We start from the raw sequence: 19630 nt of genomic DNA, 5'->3' as shown, positions 1-19630 counted from the left end.
ACCGTATTTCTCTGGCTATAACGTGCCCCAGCGTATAGCGCGCACCCCCGAACTTGAAGGAAAATTCCTGGGAAAAACTAAAAAATACTTAGTTTGGATGCCCCTCGTCTGTGTCCTGCCCGTCGTCCATCGGCGGCCTCGTCCGGTCCAGCGGCCATCGTGGTGTCCTCCCCGCTTCCCGCGCTGTGTTTGAACCACTGCGCCGGCATATACCGAGCGCAGTACACTCGGGCAGGCTCGGCTCCTCTTGCGTAATGGACGCACAGGACGTGACCGCGAGAGGAGCCGAGCCTGCCCGACTATACCAGAGTGTACTGCGCTCGGTATATGCCGGCGCAGTGGTTCAAACACAGCGCGGGTATCGGCGTATATCTCGCACCCACGATTTTGCCCTGATTTTCAGGGCAAAAAAGTGCTTGGTATACGCCAATATGGTAAGTGCCTCCTTATTAGTGCCGTCGGTGAAGGAGAAAACAAAATGTTATAACCGAAACTAATAAAAAATGTTTTTATGTTTTACATTTCAGTCTTGTTTATCAAAAAATAAAAACCCAGAGGTGATCAACTACCACCAAAAGAAAGCTCTATTTGTGGGAAGAAAATTATATAAAATTTGTTTGGGTATAATGTTGCATGACCGCGCAATTGTCGTTCAAATTGTGACAGTGCTGAAAATTGGCCTGGGCAGGAGGGGGGGGGGGGGATAGTGCCCGGTATTGAAGTGGTTAATAGTTTTTTTTTTTTTTTTTAACCCAAGTCCAGTCTTTCTAACCATTTTTCTTTATGTGCATGAAATTGGGATTGTAAGTATTCTCACAGTGTCATCTTTTCTCTCAGGGATACGGGATTTCCTTCGGGCCTTCCACTTCAAATGCAAAATCTGTGAAAGAGAACAGCAATGCCGCCATCATCAAACGATTTAATCACCACAGTGCCATGGTGCTGGCAGCAGGTCTCCGAAAAGAGTATGTTTACTCCATCCCCACTGAGCTTATGTTGAGGGTACAACTGTATATGAGCCAAATAGACAATTCCCATCCCATTGACTGTCCTGCCCCTGACTCAATCCCGACACCCGAGGGCAATGAGAATATGTCTATCCACACCAGACCCTCTGAAATATTGCCACCTTTAGAGAAGTGGGTAGATCCCCCTACTGGAAATCGTTGGGTTCGGTCAATGACCAAATTATTGGCAGGAACCGGCTTGAACCATGTGTGGGCAGGCTGAATGTACCCAACTCGATTGATCAACTTGGGTACAACCAGCCTGCTGAATTTTGCATGCAATTCATTGTTTATGGCTGGTATAGCCGCTAGCAATAATCGCTGTGTTCTCCCGGCGGGGCCGCCTCATCGGCGCAAAAGAAAAATTACTTATTTTTAAAAGTTTATTACAGAAACTAAGACATTTTTTTTTATTTTTTTTAAATGTGTGTGTGATATTTTTTATTTATTTTTTTCTATTTGGTCTTCTTTCGCTTAGCAAAAAAATAACCCAGTGGTAGTTTAAATACCCCCAAATAAGAGCTCAATCTGTATATAAAAAAAAGTCATCTAAGTACAGGGTTACATGACCGTGCAATTGTCATTCAAAGTGTGACGGCGCCAAAAGCTGAAAATTGGCCTGGGCAGGAAGAGGGTGAAAGTGCCCGGTATGCCGGAGGAGATGGTGAGCAGGCAGATGGCGGCGTTTTATTGCAGAAGAGCCTGCCTGCTCGTTATAGCGGAACTTAAAGAGGGAGTTAACTCAAAAAATAAACCCTGCAAGACAAATGCTTAATGCGCTAGTATGCATAGCATACAAGCTCATTATGAAGTACTTACCTGAGATCGAAGCCCCCGCAGCCGACCTCGTTTGCCTCCTCTGCCGCCGCCATGTCTCCCGAGGGTGACTTCCGGGTGTCGCGGCTCCGGCGCGATGATGTCACTCCCACGCATGCGCGAGGATGCCGCCACTAAAGGCATGATGCTGTTAGCAGCGGCACGCCGTTTTCAGTGGCGCATGCGCCGTAGACATCGGTGTATGTCATTTGCAAATATTTTCTAAACCGTGGAGGTTTAGGAGATATTTCTTGTACCTACAGGTGAGCCTTAATCTAGGCTTACCTGTAGGTAAAAGTGGTCTGTAAGGGTAAAGAGGAGCTCCAGCCTGGATGAAAGAAAATAAAGTCAGCAGCTACAAATACTGTACCTGCTGACTTTTAGTATAAGGACACTTACCTGGTCCAGGGAGCCCGCAATGTTGGCACCTCAAGCCAATTCTTTAATCGGCTGAAGGCGCTGGCATCGTCATTAAGGGAAACTGGCAGTGAACCCTTCAGGCTTCACAGCCGGCCTCCTACTGTGCATGCGCTTTCTGAATAGTCCTGCCGTCTTCTGGGATCTGTGTGTGTCCCAGAAGGGGGGGGGAGGACGGTTGATACTTGGAGAATGCTGCATCGATCTTACCTGGAAGTGGGAGCAGGTACCTGTCAAACCCAGATACCTCCTCCCCAAAAAAAGTGGCAAATGGGGCAGTGAAGGGTGCAAACAAGAGCAGCTTCCCCTTTTGGGTGGAGCTCGGCTTTAAGTTTTTCCAGAATTGAGTAACTGAACGGCTGAAGTACTTTCCTGATATAACTTGAGTCATGACGTTTTGATCATGTATCCTTCTGAATGAGGCTGGCACACTAAACGCCAGCCAAGTACAGAATGTGCCGCCTGTGTGTATAACGATGGGATTTGATGTCTTTGTAGAGAAGCACAAAATGACCAATGCAGTGAGACGGGTAGCACAGACGGCAATTCTCGGGATTCGGATTTCTTTCAGCCCCCTGTAAAGAAGGTAAGAATTGTTCTATCCGCAGCTACTGCCCGCTGGTTTCACCATCTGCTTGTGTCCACAGAAGAAGCTAATAGCAGCCTCAAGTTTAATATTCACTGCCGATCTTCAGCACATTGTATAGGATGGACTAGTTGGGGGAGATTTACTAAAACTCGAGAATGCAAAATCTGGTGAAGCTGTACATGGTAGTAATGAGCAATCGCGGGTGCCGGGCACATGCGTCGGGATCCCCAGTGATGCGGCGAGCGCACACACACACTCCACAATGAAGGGAATCCCAGGACGTCATATGAAGGCCGTCCGGAGGGACGAAGAGTTTCTGCGGCCGTCGTACGACAATACAGCGGTAGGGAAGGGGTTAAATAAGGTGCGTCATCTCGTGCCAAGTAACTTCAGATAATTGTGAATATATTTAAAACCATAAACTTATGCAAAATATTAAACATGTTAATATTTTGCATACGTTTGTTGTAAATGTATTTACAATTCTAGAATTTGGTGTGAGATGATGCACCTTATCTAACCCCTTCCCTACCGCCGTATTGTCGTACGACGGCCGCAGAAACTCTTCGTCCCTCCGGACGGCCGTCCTGGGATTCCCTGCATTGTGGAGTGTGTGTGCTCGCTCGCTGCATCACTGGGGACTCCGATGCGTGTGCCCGGCGGCAGCGATGTCCGCCCGGCACCCGCGATTGCTCATCAGAGCAGGGACGTGGATCTGTGTGCGTAAAATCGCAGATCCACACCCTGTCGGGAGAGGAGAACTAAACGTATGTTCCTTGTATATAGGAACACCGATCGGTCTCCTCCCCTTGTAAGTCCCCTCCCCTACAGTTAGAATCACTCCCTAGGTAACCTTCCCTGCCAGTCACATTTATATAGTCATCAATGCATTTTTATAGCACTATGTGATCCCAAAATAGTGTCAAAAATGTCCGCCGCAATGTTGCAGTCCCGATAAAAATTCATTACTAATAAATAATAAAAATGCCATAATTCTATCCCCTATTTTGTAGACATATAACTTTTGCGCAATCCAGTCAATATACGAATATTGCGTTTTATTTAAAAAATAAAATAGAAGCTGATTGGTTTCTAGCTGCACCAGATTTTGCACTCTCCAGTTCAAAGTGGAGGTTCACCCTAAAAAACATCTATATACCATTACATCCAGCATACTTCCAACATCTACAGTATGCTGTTTTTTTTTTTGCCATACATACCGTTTTATTGTTGTTTTCCCCCCGGGTTCTGGCTCCCGCGGGAGTGGGCGTTCCTAATCAGAGGTTAGATGATTGACGTCTGGTGAAAAACTTCCCCTGGCGCATAAGGCGCGTCACCAGTTTTCCGTAAGTAGTTGACCTGCGAGGCGGCTCTATACGGCGCCTGCGCCCGCCGTGTAGGGCTGACTGCGCAGGCGCCGTATAGAGCCGACTCGCAGTTCGGCTACTTACGGAAAACTGGTGACGCCCCTTATGCGCCAGGGGAAGTTTTTCACCAGACGTCAATCATCTAACCTCTGAATAGGAACGCCCACTCCCGCGGGAGCCGGAACCCGGGGGGAAAATAACAATAAAACGGTATGTACAGGGGAAAAAAAACCCAGCATACTGTAGATGTCGGAAGTATGCTGGATGTAATGGTATATAGATGTTTTTTAGGGTGAACCTCCGCTTTAAGTAAATGAACCCCTTTGTGTGTGTGTGTGTGTGTATATATATATAGTGTAAGAGGGATCTACTGTTTGGTCAGCACAAAGAGTCCAGTGAGTGTTTAGGCCTCTGTGTCCATAGGAACTGCTAAGTGTTCCCTTTTGTGTGATAAAGAAAATGAAGAATGATTGCAGAATTTTAATTCTTTGGATTCTATAGAGTTTGGACAGACTCTTTCCCCAGCCGGCACCCGCAGTGAAACCCCCCGAACTTGGCTGTACCAGCTGGATTGGGGGCCCCAAGATCAAACTCAATGAAGATTAATAATTACTGCAGTTTTGTATTTTATTGATTGAACAGGGCCAGTTATAAATCGCCTATATTGGCATCTCTGATCAGATCTTAATCGCATATTGATAAAATACTTTATTTTTTAGGTGAAGCTGCAGGAGGCCATAGACTACGAAGATCTGGGACAACAGAATGGTTTGAAGCCAATAGCACTTAATCTTAAAAAATCCGATAGGTAAATATCACGTTTTATGGATCATGTTTTGTGCTTTCTGGTACAAGTCTGCAGAAAGTAAGTCACCATCTATCCAGGTATTGGCTGACCCTATACACCAGTGGCTCTGGTGCCGGATGCCGCCCTTTGCTTGCTTTTAACTGGCCTTTGGGGCACTAGTACTTCCACTGATACAAGACACTATTATGCCATCGGGCATTATTTCTTCCACTGACACCGACAATGGCGCACTATTCCTCCCTATGATACTAACAATGGGGCATTATTACTACCCCCCCCCCCCCAATACCAAATATTTTATTTGTTTTCTCCCACTGGCCACAGTCCAGCCCTCAAGTCTGAAGGACAATAAACCGGCCCTTTGTTTGGAAAGTTTGGAGACTCCTGCTATACACCCTCGATGTGCAACCTGCCACCTGAGGGCCATATGTGGCCCTTGGGTACATGATGTGCGTGATGGCATGTCCTCACTCTCTGACTATCTCTCTGATTATTTCCTCTATTTGAGCCGTGTTGGCGGTAAAGCACCACTAGTTTTAGCAGTGCTTTACCGTCGTTTTAGCGGCGCTATTTGGCTGCTAGAGGGGCACTTTTCCTTTTTTATTTATATCGGGAAACCGGTCCACAGGGACCACAATAACAATGCAATTAAAGTAACATTGTTACAAATGAAGGTATATATGAAAAGATTACATAACATTGGTAAAGGTCATGTAAGATGCATTCGTTTGCCGAGTAGTTGTGTCTTTGGAGACTACTTGGATATGATGATGATGATCCTGTAGACCAGGGATATGCAATTAGCGGACCTCCAGCTGTTGCGGAACTACAAGTCCCATGAGGCATAGCAAGACTCTGACAGCCACAAGCATGACACCCAGAGGCATGATGGGACTTGTAGTTTTGCAACAGCTGGAGGTCTGCTAATTGCATATCCCTGCTGTAGACCTTCCCGCGGGGCATTCCTCCCCCCCGATGGCAACTGTTGGAGTCCCTCCTATCAATCTTGTTTTCTTATGGGTCTAAGTGAGCAGGGCACTTTTTACCCCCGCTAACGGACGAAGAAAGGGTTAAATGCACCCTGTAGCACTGCTGCCAAAGCGCTTTGCAGGCCCTTCGGCAGCGGTGCCCATTCATTTCAATGGGCAGGGGAGGGTTAGGAGTGGTGTGTACACCGCTCCTCCACCGCCCCAAAGCTGCTGCTGCTTGCAGGACTTTTTCTAACGGCCTGCAAGCGCACCGCCCCAGTGTGAAAGCACCCGGGCTCTCGCACTGGGGCTGCAGGGGAGGCGTTTTACAGGGCACTATACAGGCCTCGGTGTGAAAGGGGCCGTAGGTCTGCAGATTCTGAAAGTCATCTCCGCTGGCTTCTGGGTTTCATGCCGAACGGCTGCATTACTCCATTCTGAACACAGGAGGTTGGCGACTCATCAAAGCCCCCCCATTGAAAGAGTGTTTTTCATTCTCACTGAATGCAAAGCGTTGTCTACTTGGGAAAAAGGTGGAGAGCATGACATGACTGTGGCTCGTCTACATCTCATCCAATCAGCAAATGCCTTGCATCCACTAAGAGAATGCAAAGTGACCCTGAATGGTACTCGTGCCGAGCAGCCAACCTCCTGTATTTAACCACTTGAGACCCGCGCTATTGACAAAAGACGTCAACAGCGCGGTTCTCAGGTGCCAAGTGGACGTCTTTGGACGTCATTTGAAATGCATTACCCGCGCGCGCCACTGGGGGGCTTGCGGCGGGTAACCACTGTGCCGCCGCATCGCTGGGGACCCGATGCGTGTACCTGGCGGCCGCGATGTCCGCCGGGTACACGCGATCGTCGGTAACAGCAGGGACGTGGAGCTCTGTGTGTAATGATGGGGTGTAAACACAGAGCTCCACGTGCTGTCAGAGGAGAGGAGACCAATCTGTGTCTCTTGTACATAGGGACACAGCATCGGTCACCCCCCTCCCCCCACACAGTTAGAACACACCCAGGCTACACAGTTAACCCCTTCCTCACCCCCTAGTGTTAACCCCTTCCCTGCCAGTCACATTTATACAGTAATTAGTGCATTTTTATAGCACTGATCGCTGTATAAATGTGAATGGTCCCAAATTTGTGTCAAAAGTGTCCGATACGTCCGTCGCAATATCGCAGTCCCAATAAAAATCGCACATCGCCCTATTACTAGTAAAAAAAAATAATGAAAAAAATCATAATTCTGTTCCCCATTTTGTAGGCGCTATAACTTTTGCGCAAACCAGTCGCTTATTGCGATTTTTTTTTTTTTTTTATTTTTTTTTTTTTTACAAAAATACGTTGAAAAATACGTATCGGCCTTAACTGAGAATTTTTTTTTTCTCTTTCGTTCATAGACGGACACAGCATCCTTTGACCTTAGGGGTTATGCTTCTTCCTACCAGGAGATTTAGGCAGAATTCTACAGCACTTAAGGTGTTAAAAACTTTCCTTCATGCCGCTCCTCCCAGGGGGCGTGGCTCCCCCAGGCATAACCCCCACTCTGCTTTAGCAGCCTCAGTTTGTTTCTGCCTAACCGTCAGGAGAGTCAGGCTCTCTCTGGAGTCCTGGACTCTGGAGTTTTTTCTTGCAAATTTTTTTGCATTTTGCGAGTTTTTTCCTCGCTTTTTTATTTTATTTTTATTTTTGAATCCTGCGATTCTTCTATCAACAGCCGACTGGGTGACAGGCTGGGTCCTCGACCCTTGTAGTCCCCCCAGGTTCGGCCTTCGAGCGTGTGCCGGCCCTCAGCTCCGCTTTGGGACGTCCACGACAGGCCCCATTGCTCCAGGGGCGGCCGGGGAACTTCGGTTCTAGGGCACACATATGACCGGTCTCTATGGCCTTGTCACAGTGTGTCTGGCTGACAGCCATGCCGTTCGCGGACGTTGGTTCTGTCTGGGATACCTCCAGCCAGGTAGTCGCAGGACAGGTAAGTAGTGGCCCCTTACTCAGGTAAGTGGTCTGGCTGGAATGTTTTCCCTTGGGAGGTCGACTGAGGGTTTTCCCCTGCTTTCCTCTCTCCCTTATTCCTCTCCCTCCTTTCCCCTTTGGGTGACGGCTGTGCAGGGGGTTTTTTCCCTGGGGCTCATATTTTTTTTTTTTTTTTTTCACTCGGGTATGGCTGGGGCTGTTCTGTGTCACTGCAGGGGACTGTGGTGGACATTCTGGGCATTTTTGTGTGTGCTGTGTGCTGTTTTGGTGTACTGTCATTTTTGGGTACACTGTCTTTTTAAAACTGCGCAACGGCGGCCATTTTGCCGGAGCCGCGCTTGTATTATTCGGCGGCCATTTTCTTGTGGCCGGCGCCATTTTCAGCACTAGTTCGGCCTCTAGTGGCCGTTTCGGCGGGGAAAAAAGACCGCGAATCATCTGAGGGGACAGACGCAGCGCTGCAGCTTCTCCTCAGCACACACTTGCCTTCACAGACCGCGCTGTACCAGGGGGTGGTGAGTCTCAGGGGGCCCCATACTGTGCTCTAGCGGCCGGGAGGTGACCTGTGGGGGACTTTTTTCCTGCCCTTGGCAGTAGGGGTGAAATGGCAACGGCAATATGGAGCCTGAATCAGGCCCCTCATTTCTTACAATGCCGGAATTAACCCTTAAGCGCCCCTCCCCCTGCCACATCTGTTGAATCGGTGTCGGCTGTCCTGGACACCAGGTTTGAAGCAGCCAGTGCTCGGTTGGGGGGTAAAAAAGCGCCCCCCCCCGGAGGCTGTTTCTGGGGATATCTCTGACGCAGAATCTGATGCTTCTGGTTCTGTCATGTCAGAGGATGCGGGCTTAACCCACATGGACAGCGAGGATGACTCTGCTGCGGAGTCTGCTGACAAGGAATTTGTTGGAGCTCTTATTACTGCGGTGCGTGAGGCTCTTCATTTAGAGGATTTGGCGGAGACACCAGCGGTGTCAGTCCCTTTTGGATTCCGCAAACCACCGCGTACCGCTAAGGTATTCCCCTGTGTTCCTTATTTAGACAATATGTTGTATAAGGAATGGGATACACCGCAAAAGGCTTTTACTGTTCCTAAAAGCTTTGCTACCGTTACCCCCTGGAGGAGGACTTTTTTAAAAAAAGTGGGTCACTCCTCCGTCGGTGGACCCTCCTGTGTCCAGACTGAGTAAGGCTACTACGTTGCCTGTGGAGGGGGCTCCTGCTTTCAAGGACCCCGCTAATAGGAGAGTGGAGGCCGTGGCCCGCTCCCTGTTCTCGGTGGTGGGTTCGGTGGTAAGGCCGGCTCTGGCCGGAGCCCTGGTAGCTCAGACGCTGACTGAAAGGGCGAAGCTCCTGCTGCAGGACCTGGAGGTCCAGGGGGCTTCCGAGTCCTCTAGGGACCTGGCTGAACAGTTGATTCAGGGTCAGAAGTTTCTCTGCGAGGCGGATATGGATTAGATTCCTTTGCTTTCCAGGGCTTCTGTCTACGCAGTGGTTCTGCGCCGCCTTATATGGCTGAAGTGCTGGTCGGCTGACCAGTACTCAAAAAAGGCCTTGGTAGATTTGCCCTTTAAGGGCGGACGGCTTTTGGGGGCATCCCTGGATGACATCATTAAGGATGCCACTGGAGGTAAGAGCACCTTGCTCCCTCAGTCGGGGAAGGGTAGGGAACCTCGCCGCAAGCAAGGTCCTACTTTTACTACCCCCTAAACGGTTTTTTTCGTGCGCCAGCGCGGCTGGAAAAGGTCCGCAAGGTGCAAAAGCCCTTGCTGCCGGGCGTAAGCGCCCCTGGTTCAAAAAACCGAACAAGCCTGCGGACAAGCCTGCTTCCGCATGAAGGTCTGCCCCCGCCCGGGTCTCGGGTGGGGGGACGGCTTCACGACTTCGTGGATCGGTGGAATTCTCTTCTATCCGACCGTTGGGTTTGCGAGGTGGTCGCCTCGGGGTACAAGATAGAGTTCCTTTCTTGTTCCCCAAACAGATTTTTTTTCCATCCAACCTCCAGCTTCCTCCGGATCGTCGGCTAGCCCTGTCCGGGGCTGTCCAGGATCTTCTGGACAGGGGGGTGGTTGTGCCGGTCCCCTCGCTGGAACGGTTTCGGGGGTTCTACTCCAATCTGTTCGTGGTCCCCAAGAAGGGAGGGGTTCGCCCTATCCTGGACCTAAAGGCCCTCAACTCCTTTGTCAAGGTGCAGCGATTCAGGATGGAGTCGGTCCGTTCTATCATGGCGTCCCTCCACCAGGGGGACTTCATGGCGTCCTTAGACATCATGGACGCATACCTGCATGTTCCCGTTTGCACAAGCCACCAAAGGTATCTGCGCTTTGCGATCGGGGAGGACCACTATCAATTCGTGGCCCTCCCGTTCGGGCTGGCGTCGGCACCACGGGTGTTCACCAAGGTGCTCGCCCCGATCCTGGCCTTGCTACGGCAGCGAGGGATCGCTATCGTGGGATACCTGGACGACCTTCTCCTGAGAGCTTCTTCAGGCTCAGAGTTAGAGGAGGACGTGTCCATCACGTGTCGGACTCTGCAGGAGTTCGGCTGGTTTCTGAATCTCAGAAAATCAGTGTTGGTTCCGTCCCAGAGGCTGGAACCCCTGGGGCTGGTTTTGGATTCGGGGGAGACAAAAGTGTTCCTCCCATCGCAAAACCTGCTGACCCTGCAATCTGCAGTGAGACAGTTGTTGACCCAGAAGTGGTCATCTCTTCGCTTCTGCATGCGGGTTCTGGGTCTGATGGTGGCCTCCTTCGAGGCAGTTCTGTATGCCCAATCCACACCAGGGTACTACAGAAGGAGATTCTGTCACGATGGGACAGGGTCCCATCTTCTCTGGATCACCAGATTCGGTTGAGCCATCTGGCCAAGTCTTCCCTGGCATGGTGGCTGACGTCTCCGGTGCTTCGGTCCGGGAAGTCTTTTCTTCCGTGCCGCTGGACAGTGGTCACGACGGATGCCAGCCTCTTCGGCTGGGGGGGCGTCTGGGGCACCCAGTCAGCCCAGGGGCGCTGGACTCGGGAGGAGTCCCGCCTGCCGATCAATATCCTGGAGCTCCGAGCAATCAAGCTGTGCCTTGTCAGGTGGTCGCTGGAGCTACAGGGCCGTCCTGTCAGGATCCAGTCCGACAACGCCACGGCCGTGGCGTACATCAATCATCAGGGCGGCACAAGGAGCTCGGCCGCGGCGACGGAGGTCGCTCACATACTTTGGTGGGCCGAAAGGTCCGTTCCGGCCCTGTCGGCGGTATACATTCCGGGAGTTCTGAATTGGCAAGCCGACTCCCTAAGTCGCATGACTCTGGATCAAGGGGAGTGGTCTCTCCACCCGGAGGTGTTTCAGATCCTGTGCCAAAAATGGGGCACTCCAGACGTGGACCTTCGGGCGTCCCGTCTCAATCGGAAGGTACCACGGTTTGTGGCTAGGTCAAGGGACCCGTGGGCAGACGCGTTAGTGGCTCCCTGGGTCAATATCACCTGATTTACGCCTTCCCTCCTCTAAGGCTCCTACCCCGCCTGCTGCGCAGGGTGGAAGCCGAAGGTATTCCAACGATCCTGATCGCCCCGGATTGGCCGCGTCGCTCTTGGTACGCGGACCTGGTACGTCTGGTGACAGACGCCCCCTGGCGTCTGCCTCTGAGGGAAGATCTCCTGTCTCAGGGCCCGATCTTCCATCCTGCTTTACGGTCACTGGCTTTAACGGCGTGGCTGTTGAAAACCAGGTACTGAAGGACCGGGGCCTGTCGGGCCCGGTAATCTCTACCATGCTGCGTGCACGGAAGTCCACTTCTCGAAAAATTTACCATCGTACATGGAAAGCATACATCTCTATGTGTGAGGAGATGAAGTGGCACCCCCGTACTTACGTGGTGTCCCGGATCCTGCTGTTCCTACAGCGGGGAGTGGACCAGGCTCTTGCCTTGAGCACGATCAAGAGTCAGATTTCTGCTCAGGCTGTTTATTTTCAGCGTCCCTTGACAGCGAATTCTTTGGTTCGCACGTTTGTGCAGGGGGTCCGGCATGTGGCCCCCCCGGTGCGCCCTCCGCTACCTTCTTGGGACTTGAACTTGGTCCTCTCGGCGCTTCAGCGTGCCCCCTTTGAGGACATTCGGGAGATCCCCTTGCTGACTTTGTCGCAGAAGGTGGTCTTTCTGGTAGCTATTACCTCTATCAGACGAGTGTCTGAACTGGCGGCCTTGTATTGCAAGGCCCCCTACTTGGTCATCCATCAGGATAAGGCGGTGCTGCGCCCGCAGCCCTCTTTTCTTCCGAAGGTCGTTTCGGCCTTTCACATTAACGAGGACATTGTTGTTCCATCATTATGTCCTCAGCCGAAGAACCCGAAGGAGGCCTCTTTACATTCTCTGGATGTGGTTCGGGCCCTTCGAGTTTACTTGTCGGCGACAGCTCCGTTCCGGAAGTCGGACTCGCTGTTCGTGTCTGTGTCCGGTCCCAGTAAGGGCCTGGCAGTCTCGTCGGCCACCATTTCCAGGTGGATCCGACAGGTTGTGCTTCAGGCCTACGCCCTGAAGGGGCGGGCGCCTCCCTTTCGGGTCATGGCGCATTCGACCAGGGCGATCGGGGCCTCCTGGGCTTCCGACACCAAGCCTCTGTGTTACAGGTGTGTAAGGCAGCGACCTGGTCGTCGTTCCACACTTTTTCAAAGTTTTATAAGGTGGATGTGAGTGCATCTTCTGATGCCTCCTTCGGCCGCAGGGTGTTACAGGCGGCAGTTTAAGGTTGGAGTTCCTCCGTTGAGTAACTCCGGTTTTGTTGGGGGTGTAACCTGTTTTTGCTGTGTTATTTTCCCACCCCTCGAATTTTTTTGACACTGCTTGGGGACGTCCCTAAGGTCAAAGGATGCTGTGTCCGTCTATGAACGAAAGAGAAAAGAGGATTTTTGTACTCACCGTAAAATCCATTTCTCTGAGTTCATAGACGGACACAGCACCCACCCCTCCTTTGTTTGTACTGCTTGTTACGAACTGAGGCTGCTAAAGCAGAGTGGGGGTTATGCCTGGGGGAGCCACGCCCCCTGGGAGGAGCGGCATGAAGGAAAGTTTTTAACACCTTAAGTGCTGTAGAATTCTGCCTAAATCTCCTGGTAGGAAGAAGCATAACCCCTAAGGTCAAAGGATGCTGTGTCCGTCTATGAACTCAGAGAAATGGATTTTACGGTGAGTACAAAAATCCTCTTTTTTTTTTTTAAATGGGAGATTTATTATAGCAACAAGTAAAAAAAAAATATATATATTTTTTTAAATTGTCGCTCTTTTTTTGTTTATAGCGCAAAAAATAAAAACCGCAGAGGTGATCAAATACCACCAAAATAAAGCTCTATTTGTGGGGGAAAAAGGACGTCAATTTTGTTTGGGAGCCACGTCGCACGACCGCACAATTGTCAGTTAAAGCGACGCAGTGCCGGAAGCTGAAATTTCGCCTGGGAACGAAGGGGGTTTATGTGCCCAGTAAGCAAGTGGTTAAAATGCAGCGGGGCAGCCAAGTAGCACAGGACCCAGAAACTAGTGGAGATCAGTTTTGTACCCGGAGTAGCTGTGTGTACTACAGTGATTTCCAGCTTGCAGGGGGATCCAAGCTGGACCAATGTAATGATGTATTCAATGCCATACCTGGAATTCCTCCTTAACCACTTAACGACCGCCGCATGTATATATACGTCCACAGAATGGCACATACAGGCAAATGGGCGTACCTGTACGTCCCTGCCTTGTCAGGGGTCCGATCGGAAACCCCCCCCCCCCCCCCGTTACATGCGGCGGTCGGTAGCTCTGGGAGCTAAAGGACGGGGAGAGCAGTATGTAAACACGGCTTCCCCGTGCTTCACTGTGGCAGGTGCATCGAATGTGTCATCCCTTTTATAGGCAGGCTTTGTGTTTTTGTGTTTTTGTGTGTGTGTGTGTGTGTGTGTGTGTGTGTATGTATGTATGTGTGTGTGTGTGTGTGTGTGTATGTGTATGTATATGTATATACAATATATAATTTTTTTTTTTTTTTTTTCTTCTCTGAATCCTTGTGTCTTTTTTTTTTGTCTATTCATTTTTGTTTTGTATTTTCAGGTATTATCATGGTCCAACGCCAATCCACTCCCAGCAATATGCAACCAGTCAGGATATTATTCATTCTCTGAACAGTATTAAACAACAAATGGACAACTACGTACCAAGTCTAACTCAGGTAAGCAGAAATCAAGTTGTAGGCAAGACCTGTACAAAATACTGAGGGTTCAGATAGGAAGGATAATATGGTGTAATCTTAAAGCGGAGCTCCACCCTAAAGTGGAACTTTCGCTCATCGGAAACCCTTCCCGCCCTCCGGTGTCACATTTGACACATTTTCAGGGGGGAGGGGGGGTGCAGATACCTTTCTGAGACAGGAATTTGCACCCACTTCCGGTCACACAGTCTGCGGGTAGACTGCGGGCAGAACGTCAGATCCCGTTTTCTTATGGGTCTAAGTGAGCAGGGCACTTTTTACCCCGGCTAACGGATGAAGAAAGGGTTAAATGCACCTTGTAGCACTGCTGCCAAAGCGCTTTGCAGGCACTTCGGCAGCGGTGCCCATTCATTTCAATGGGCATTTCAATGGGCACGGGAGGGTTACCCTTTACTGGGTATATTTGATGCTTTACAACCACTTTAATATATAGTATGTAAAGTGCTGCATTAATTGGCAGTGCTGTAAGAAATGTATATCATCTGGTTCTCATTTCTTACAATGCAGGTTCTTTCAAGCTCGGCTGCTAGTAGTACCATGTCGGCTCTCTCGCCAGGCGGGGCCTTGATGCAGGGAGGGGCCCAGCAAGCCATAAACCGTAAGTCTACTTTCTCTTTAGTTACTGAGATTTTTTTCAAAATTGGGTTGAATTGATTAAAAAATTTAATGGATTTTTTATTATTTTTATGCTGTAGAGGGCGCTTGTACTCTGTGAGGAAGCTGCAGCCTCTCTGCAGAGGTCTGACACGCCCCCCCCCCCCCTACGGAGTCAGAATTTGAGCTTTTATAATCCGCAAGGAGCATGAGCTTTGCTGATTTCAGGAGCTTATAGGTCTGACTCGGGCAGGACCACTTCAGAGAGACTACTGCTTTCTTATTTCACTTCCTGTTGTGTCTCCAGGAGAGGAAGTGGAAGAAAATCTTACCAATGGTCACAGATGGCAAATAAGCCTTAAAGGAGTTGTAAAGGGAAAAAAGAATTCACCTTAATGCAATCTATGCATTAAGGTGAAAAAACATCTGATGACGCGCGCCCCCCCCCCCCCCCCCCCCCCCTTACCTGACCCCTTAAATCCTGCGATTGGTCCCGAGATCCTCTTCGCTGCTCAGCCTGGCCGCTGATTGGCTAGAGCGGATGGATTGAGGGAAGCGCAGCCATTGGCTGGCGCTGCTGTCAATCACATCCAGTGACGCGGCACGCCGAGGGATACAGCGAGCGCGCGGGAGCACGCCCCCAAGGACTCATCACCATGCAAGCTCTCTCGCATGAATGTGGCGAGTTCTTGCGGGGAGGACCAGAGACAGCCGCCAAGGGACCCCAGAAGAGGAGGATCGGGGCCACTCTGTGCAAAACTAACTGCACAGTGGAGGTAAGTACGACATGTTTGTTATTTTAAACGGAAAAAAAAAATTCCTTTAGTGACCCTTTAAAGAGGTTTTAAACAGTCTCTACCCAATCAAAAAAAAAAAAAAACATAATTTAATAATTTTATCACAGGGGTACACTTTACCTTTATACAGTACTTTGAAAAAGTATTCATACCCCCTGAAATTTTGGACATTTTGTCATGTTGCAACCTTTTGGTTTTTACGTAAATGTATTTTATTGGGGTTTTATGTGATGGACCAACACAGTGAGGTCTCTAATATTCTCAGTGAACTCCAATATTGTTTATCATTTGCAGTAGAGCTGCGCGATTAATCGTCAAGAATCGTTATCGCGATCTTTTTCCCATTGAGATTCTTGACACAGGGTTTCACGATCTTTGACATGAAAATAATTTTCTCTCTGCACTTTAGTATGCAAAGAATTTCCTCTCTGCTCTCAGCCAAAAGTCAAAGTCTGGGCAATCTGCCAAGTTTTGAAAACATTCTTTATCAGTGGAAAGTCAAGTCTAAACATTGTATCACATTGACTTTTACATCAAAGGAATAAACTTCTGTATGTAAATTAGGAAGGTTTAACCACTTAAACGCCAAACCTTTTTCTGACGGCTCTTTTCAAGTTAAACTCATTATTTATTTATTTTTGCTAGAAAATTACTTGGAACCCCCAAACATTATATCATTTTTTAGTAGAGACCCTAGAGAAAAAAATGGCGGTTGTTGCAATATTTTATGTTGCACTGTATTTGCGCAGCAGTCTTTAAATGCAATTTTTTTGGGAAAAAATTACTTTAACCACTTAAGGACCGGACCAATATGCTGCTAAATGACCCAAGGGTTTTTTACAATTCGGCACTGCGTCGCTTTAACGGACAATTGCGCGGTCGTGCGACGTGGCTCCCAAACAAAATTGGCGTCCTTTTTTCCCCACAAAGAGAGCTTTCTTTTGGTGGTATTTGATCACCTCTGCGGTTTTTATTTTTTGCGCGATAAACAAAAATAGAGCGACAATTTTGAAAAAAATGCAATACTTTTTACTTTTTGCTGTAATAAATATCCCCCAAAAATATATATAACATTTTTTTTTCCTCAGTTTCGGCCGATACGTATTCTTCTACATATTTTTGGTATAAAAAAAAAATCGCAATAAGCGTTTATCGATTGGTTTGCACAAAATTGATAGCGTTTACAAAATAGGGGATAGTTTTATTTTTTTTTTTTTATTTTTTTTACTACTAATGGCGGCGATCAGCGATTTTTTTTCGTGACTGCGACATTATGGCGGACACTTCGGACAATTTTGACACATTTTTGGGACCATTGTCATTTTCACAGCAAAAAATGCATTTAAATTGCGTTCTTTATTGTGAAAATGACAGTTGCAGTTTGGGAGTTAACCACAAGGGGCGCTGTAGGAGTTAGGCTTCACCTAGTGTGTGTTTACAACTGTAGGGGGGTGTGGCTGTAGGTCTGACGTCATCGATCGTGTCTCCCTATAAAAGAGATTACTTGATCGATGCAGCGCCACAGTGAAGCACGGGGAAGCCGTGTTTACATACGGCTCTCCCCGTTCTTCAGCTCCGGGGAGCGATCGCGAGGGGGCGGCTAGAAACTAATAGCCGCGCCCTCGTCCCGGATCGCTCCTGAAGTCACGGGAACGGCCGCATGTACCGGGGGGGGGGGAGGGGTTTTCCGATCGGACCCCCGACCCACGTCTAGGTAGGGACGTACAGGTACGCCAATGTGCCTGTACGTGGCATTCTGCCGATGTATATGTACATGCGGCGGTCCGAAAGTGGTTAATGAATTAAAAAAAGTTAGCCCATTTTTTTTTTTTGTATAAATGTAAAACATTTTACGCCGTGAGAATCGTGATCTTCATTCTAAGCCAAAAAAATCATGATTCTCATTTTGGCCGGAATCGTGCAGCTCTAGTTTGCAGTAGTGGAAGGTGCACTTTTTTTATCCCATACATCAGACTTGTGTATTTGCTCTCTAGGATACAGAGAATATTACTTTGTTTTCCATCAGGCTCTGCAATGACGTGTGTCTGTCCCTTACAGAGATGGTGCCAAATGACATCCAGTCTGAACTCAAGCATTTATACGTGGCGGTTGGCGAGCTGCTACGCCATTTCTGGTCCTGCTTCCCTGTCAATACGCCTTTTCTAGAGGAGAAGGTAAGAGAACTTCTGTGCTGGGAAAACTGATGTGGGAGAAGAATTGGGTGATGTTTATAGTGGATTCACACCACATGCAGTCCAGTGCCTTTTTTCTATTTATTTTTTTTCTGCATCAAAAACGCATGGATATAGAGATAGATATATATAGATAGATAGATATACATACACACACACACACACACACACTAATATATATATATATATATAGTATACGCATGGTTATATAGTTTTCAATAGCGTAGTTCACACCAGTGTGTTCAGTTCTAGAAAAAAAAAGTAGAACATGGTGCTGCACTACATTAAAGGGGAGGTTCACCCTAAAACTACTTTCTAGTATTACAATGTCCCGACACATTACAATACAATTATGCCTATTTTTTTTATTTTTTTTTATGCTGTACATACCTCGGGACAGCTAATTCACCCGCGGCTTCCGGGTTGCGAATCCCGCAGGAGTGGGCGTTCCTAACTTGCTGGTGATTGACGTGATGAACAAAAACTAGCTGCCCCCCCCCCCGTCGCGTAAGCTGCGTCACGATTGCCGAAAGGAGCCGAACGTCGGTGCGCAGTATAGAGCCGCACCGACGTTCGGCTTCTTTTGGCTACTCGTGACGCGATGTATGCGACGGTCGGAAGGCTGTCAATCAAAATAGGAACGCCCAGTCCCGCGGCGGAGAAGATCTATCTCTAAAACGGTAAGTACTGCTTCGATTTAAAAAAAAAACTAGCCGATTCCCCTAGACAAAATAAGCATCAATCAAAGGTTAAAAAACATTTTTAGGGTGAACTCCCACTTTAACCACTTCAGCCCTCCACGTCTGCAGTTGCATGACACAGCAGGGGCGCACAGTGGGGCTGCAGGTGGGCGCACAGTGGGGCTGCAGGTGGGCGCACAGTGGGGCTGCAGGTGGGCGCACAGTGGGGCTGCAGGTGGGCGCACAGTGGGGCTGCAGGTGGGCGCACAGTGGGGCTGCAGGTGGGCGCACAGTGGGGCTGCAGGTGGGCGCACAGTGGGGCTGCAGGTGGGCGCACAGTGGGGCTGCAGGTGGGCGCACAGTGGGGCTGCAGGTGGGCGCACAGTGAGGCTGCAGGTGGGTACAGGTGGGCACACAGTGAGGCTGCAGGTGGGTACAGGTGGGCGCACAGTGAGGCTGCAGGTGGGCATTGTTGACCCTCTTTTCCACTTACAGTGGCTGCTGCCTTTCCCACTCTAGGCTTATCCTCAAGTCTCGATACGTTTTTCCCAATTTTTTTCTCTGTAAAATTGGGTGCCTCCGCTTATATTCGGGTCGACTTATACTGTACAGAGTAGTCATGTGATGTATGGCTCCCCCGCCATGTTTTTGTTAATGGGGTTATGGGAAAGAATGTGAAGATCTCGCTATGATGGTTCAGCATATTCCTTATATTGAAGGAAATCTTATAGGCAGATCTTTGTAATCTTTTCAATGCTGTGCTTTTTTCTTTTCTTTTTTTTTTTGCAGGTCAATAAAATGAAGAGTAACTTGGAAAGGTTTCAGGTTACTAAATTGTGTCCATTCCAGGAGAAAATCAAGAAGCAATACTTGAGCACAAATGTAAGAGATTTCAAATTCTTTTAATTCCTGTGATCCTCTGCAGGGTGACCACTAGCCAGGCACATTGCTTAAAGGGGTTGTAAAGGTAAAAAAATGTTTTCCTTAAATATCTTCCTTTCCCTTAGTGCAGTCCTCCTTCACTTACCTCATCCTTCCATTTTGCTTTTAAATATCCTTATTTCTTCTGAGAAATCCTCACTTCCTGTTCTTCTGTCTGTAACTCCACACAGTAATGCGAGGCTTTCTCCCTGGTGTGGAGAAAGCCTCTTGAGAGGGGAGGGGAAGAGAAGGAGGATCAGGACG

General features: G+C 48.8%; 1 protein-coding gene across 3 annotated transcripts in view; it reads left to right on the top strand.

Annotated features, from left to right (window-relative positions):
* Positions 1-19630, top strand: part of GTF2H1 (general transcription factor IIH subunit 1) — a 37563-nt gene that overhangs the window by 14203 nt on the left and 3730 nt on the right. For 2 of the 3 annotated variants that reach the window (XM_040327994.1, XM_040327993.1), the window contains exons 8-14: positions 838-965; positions 2739-2826; positions 4916-5004; positions 14026-14143; positions 14690-14780; positions 17632-17747; positions 19235-19327. In XM_040327994.1, the coding sequence (XP_040183928.1) occupies positions 838-965; positions 2739-2826; positions 4916-5004; positions 14026-14143; positions 14690-14780; positions 17632-17747; positions 19235-19327 (723 nt within the window). Of the gene's footprint in view, positions 1-837; positions 966-2738; positions 2827-4915; positions 5005-14025; positions 14144-14689; positions 14781-17599; positions 17748-19234; positions 19328-19630 lie in introns of those variants that run through there. The other variant, XM_040327995.1, reaches the window with a different exon arrangement.

This window comes from Rana temporaria, chromosome 11 (assembly GCF_905171775.1).
Source record: "Rana temporaria chromosome 11, aRanTem1.1, whole genome shotgun sequence".
Taxonomy (NCBI): Eukaryota; Metazoa; Chordata; class Amphibia; order Anura; family Ranidae; genus Rana; species Rana temporaria.
The sequence above is the reverse complement of the archived record's forward strand: the minus strand, read 5'-3'. Positions and strand labels throughout refer to the sequence as shown.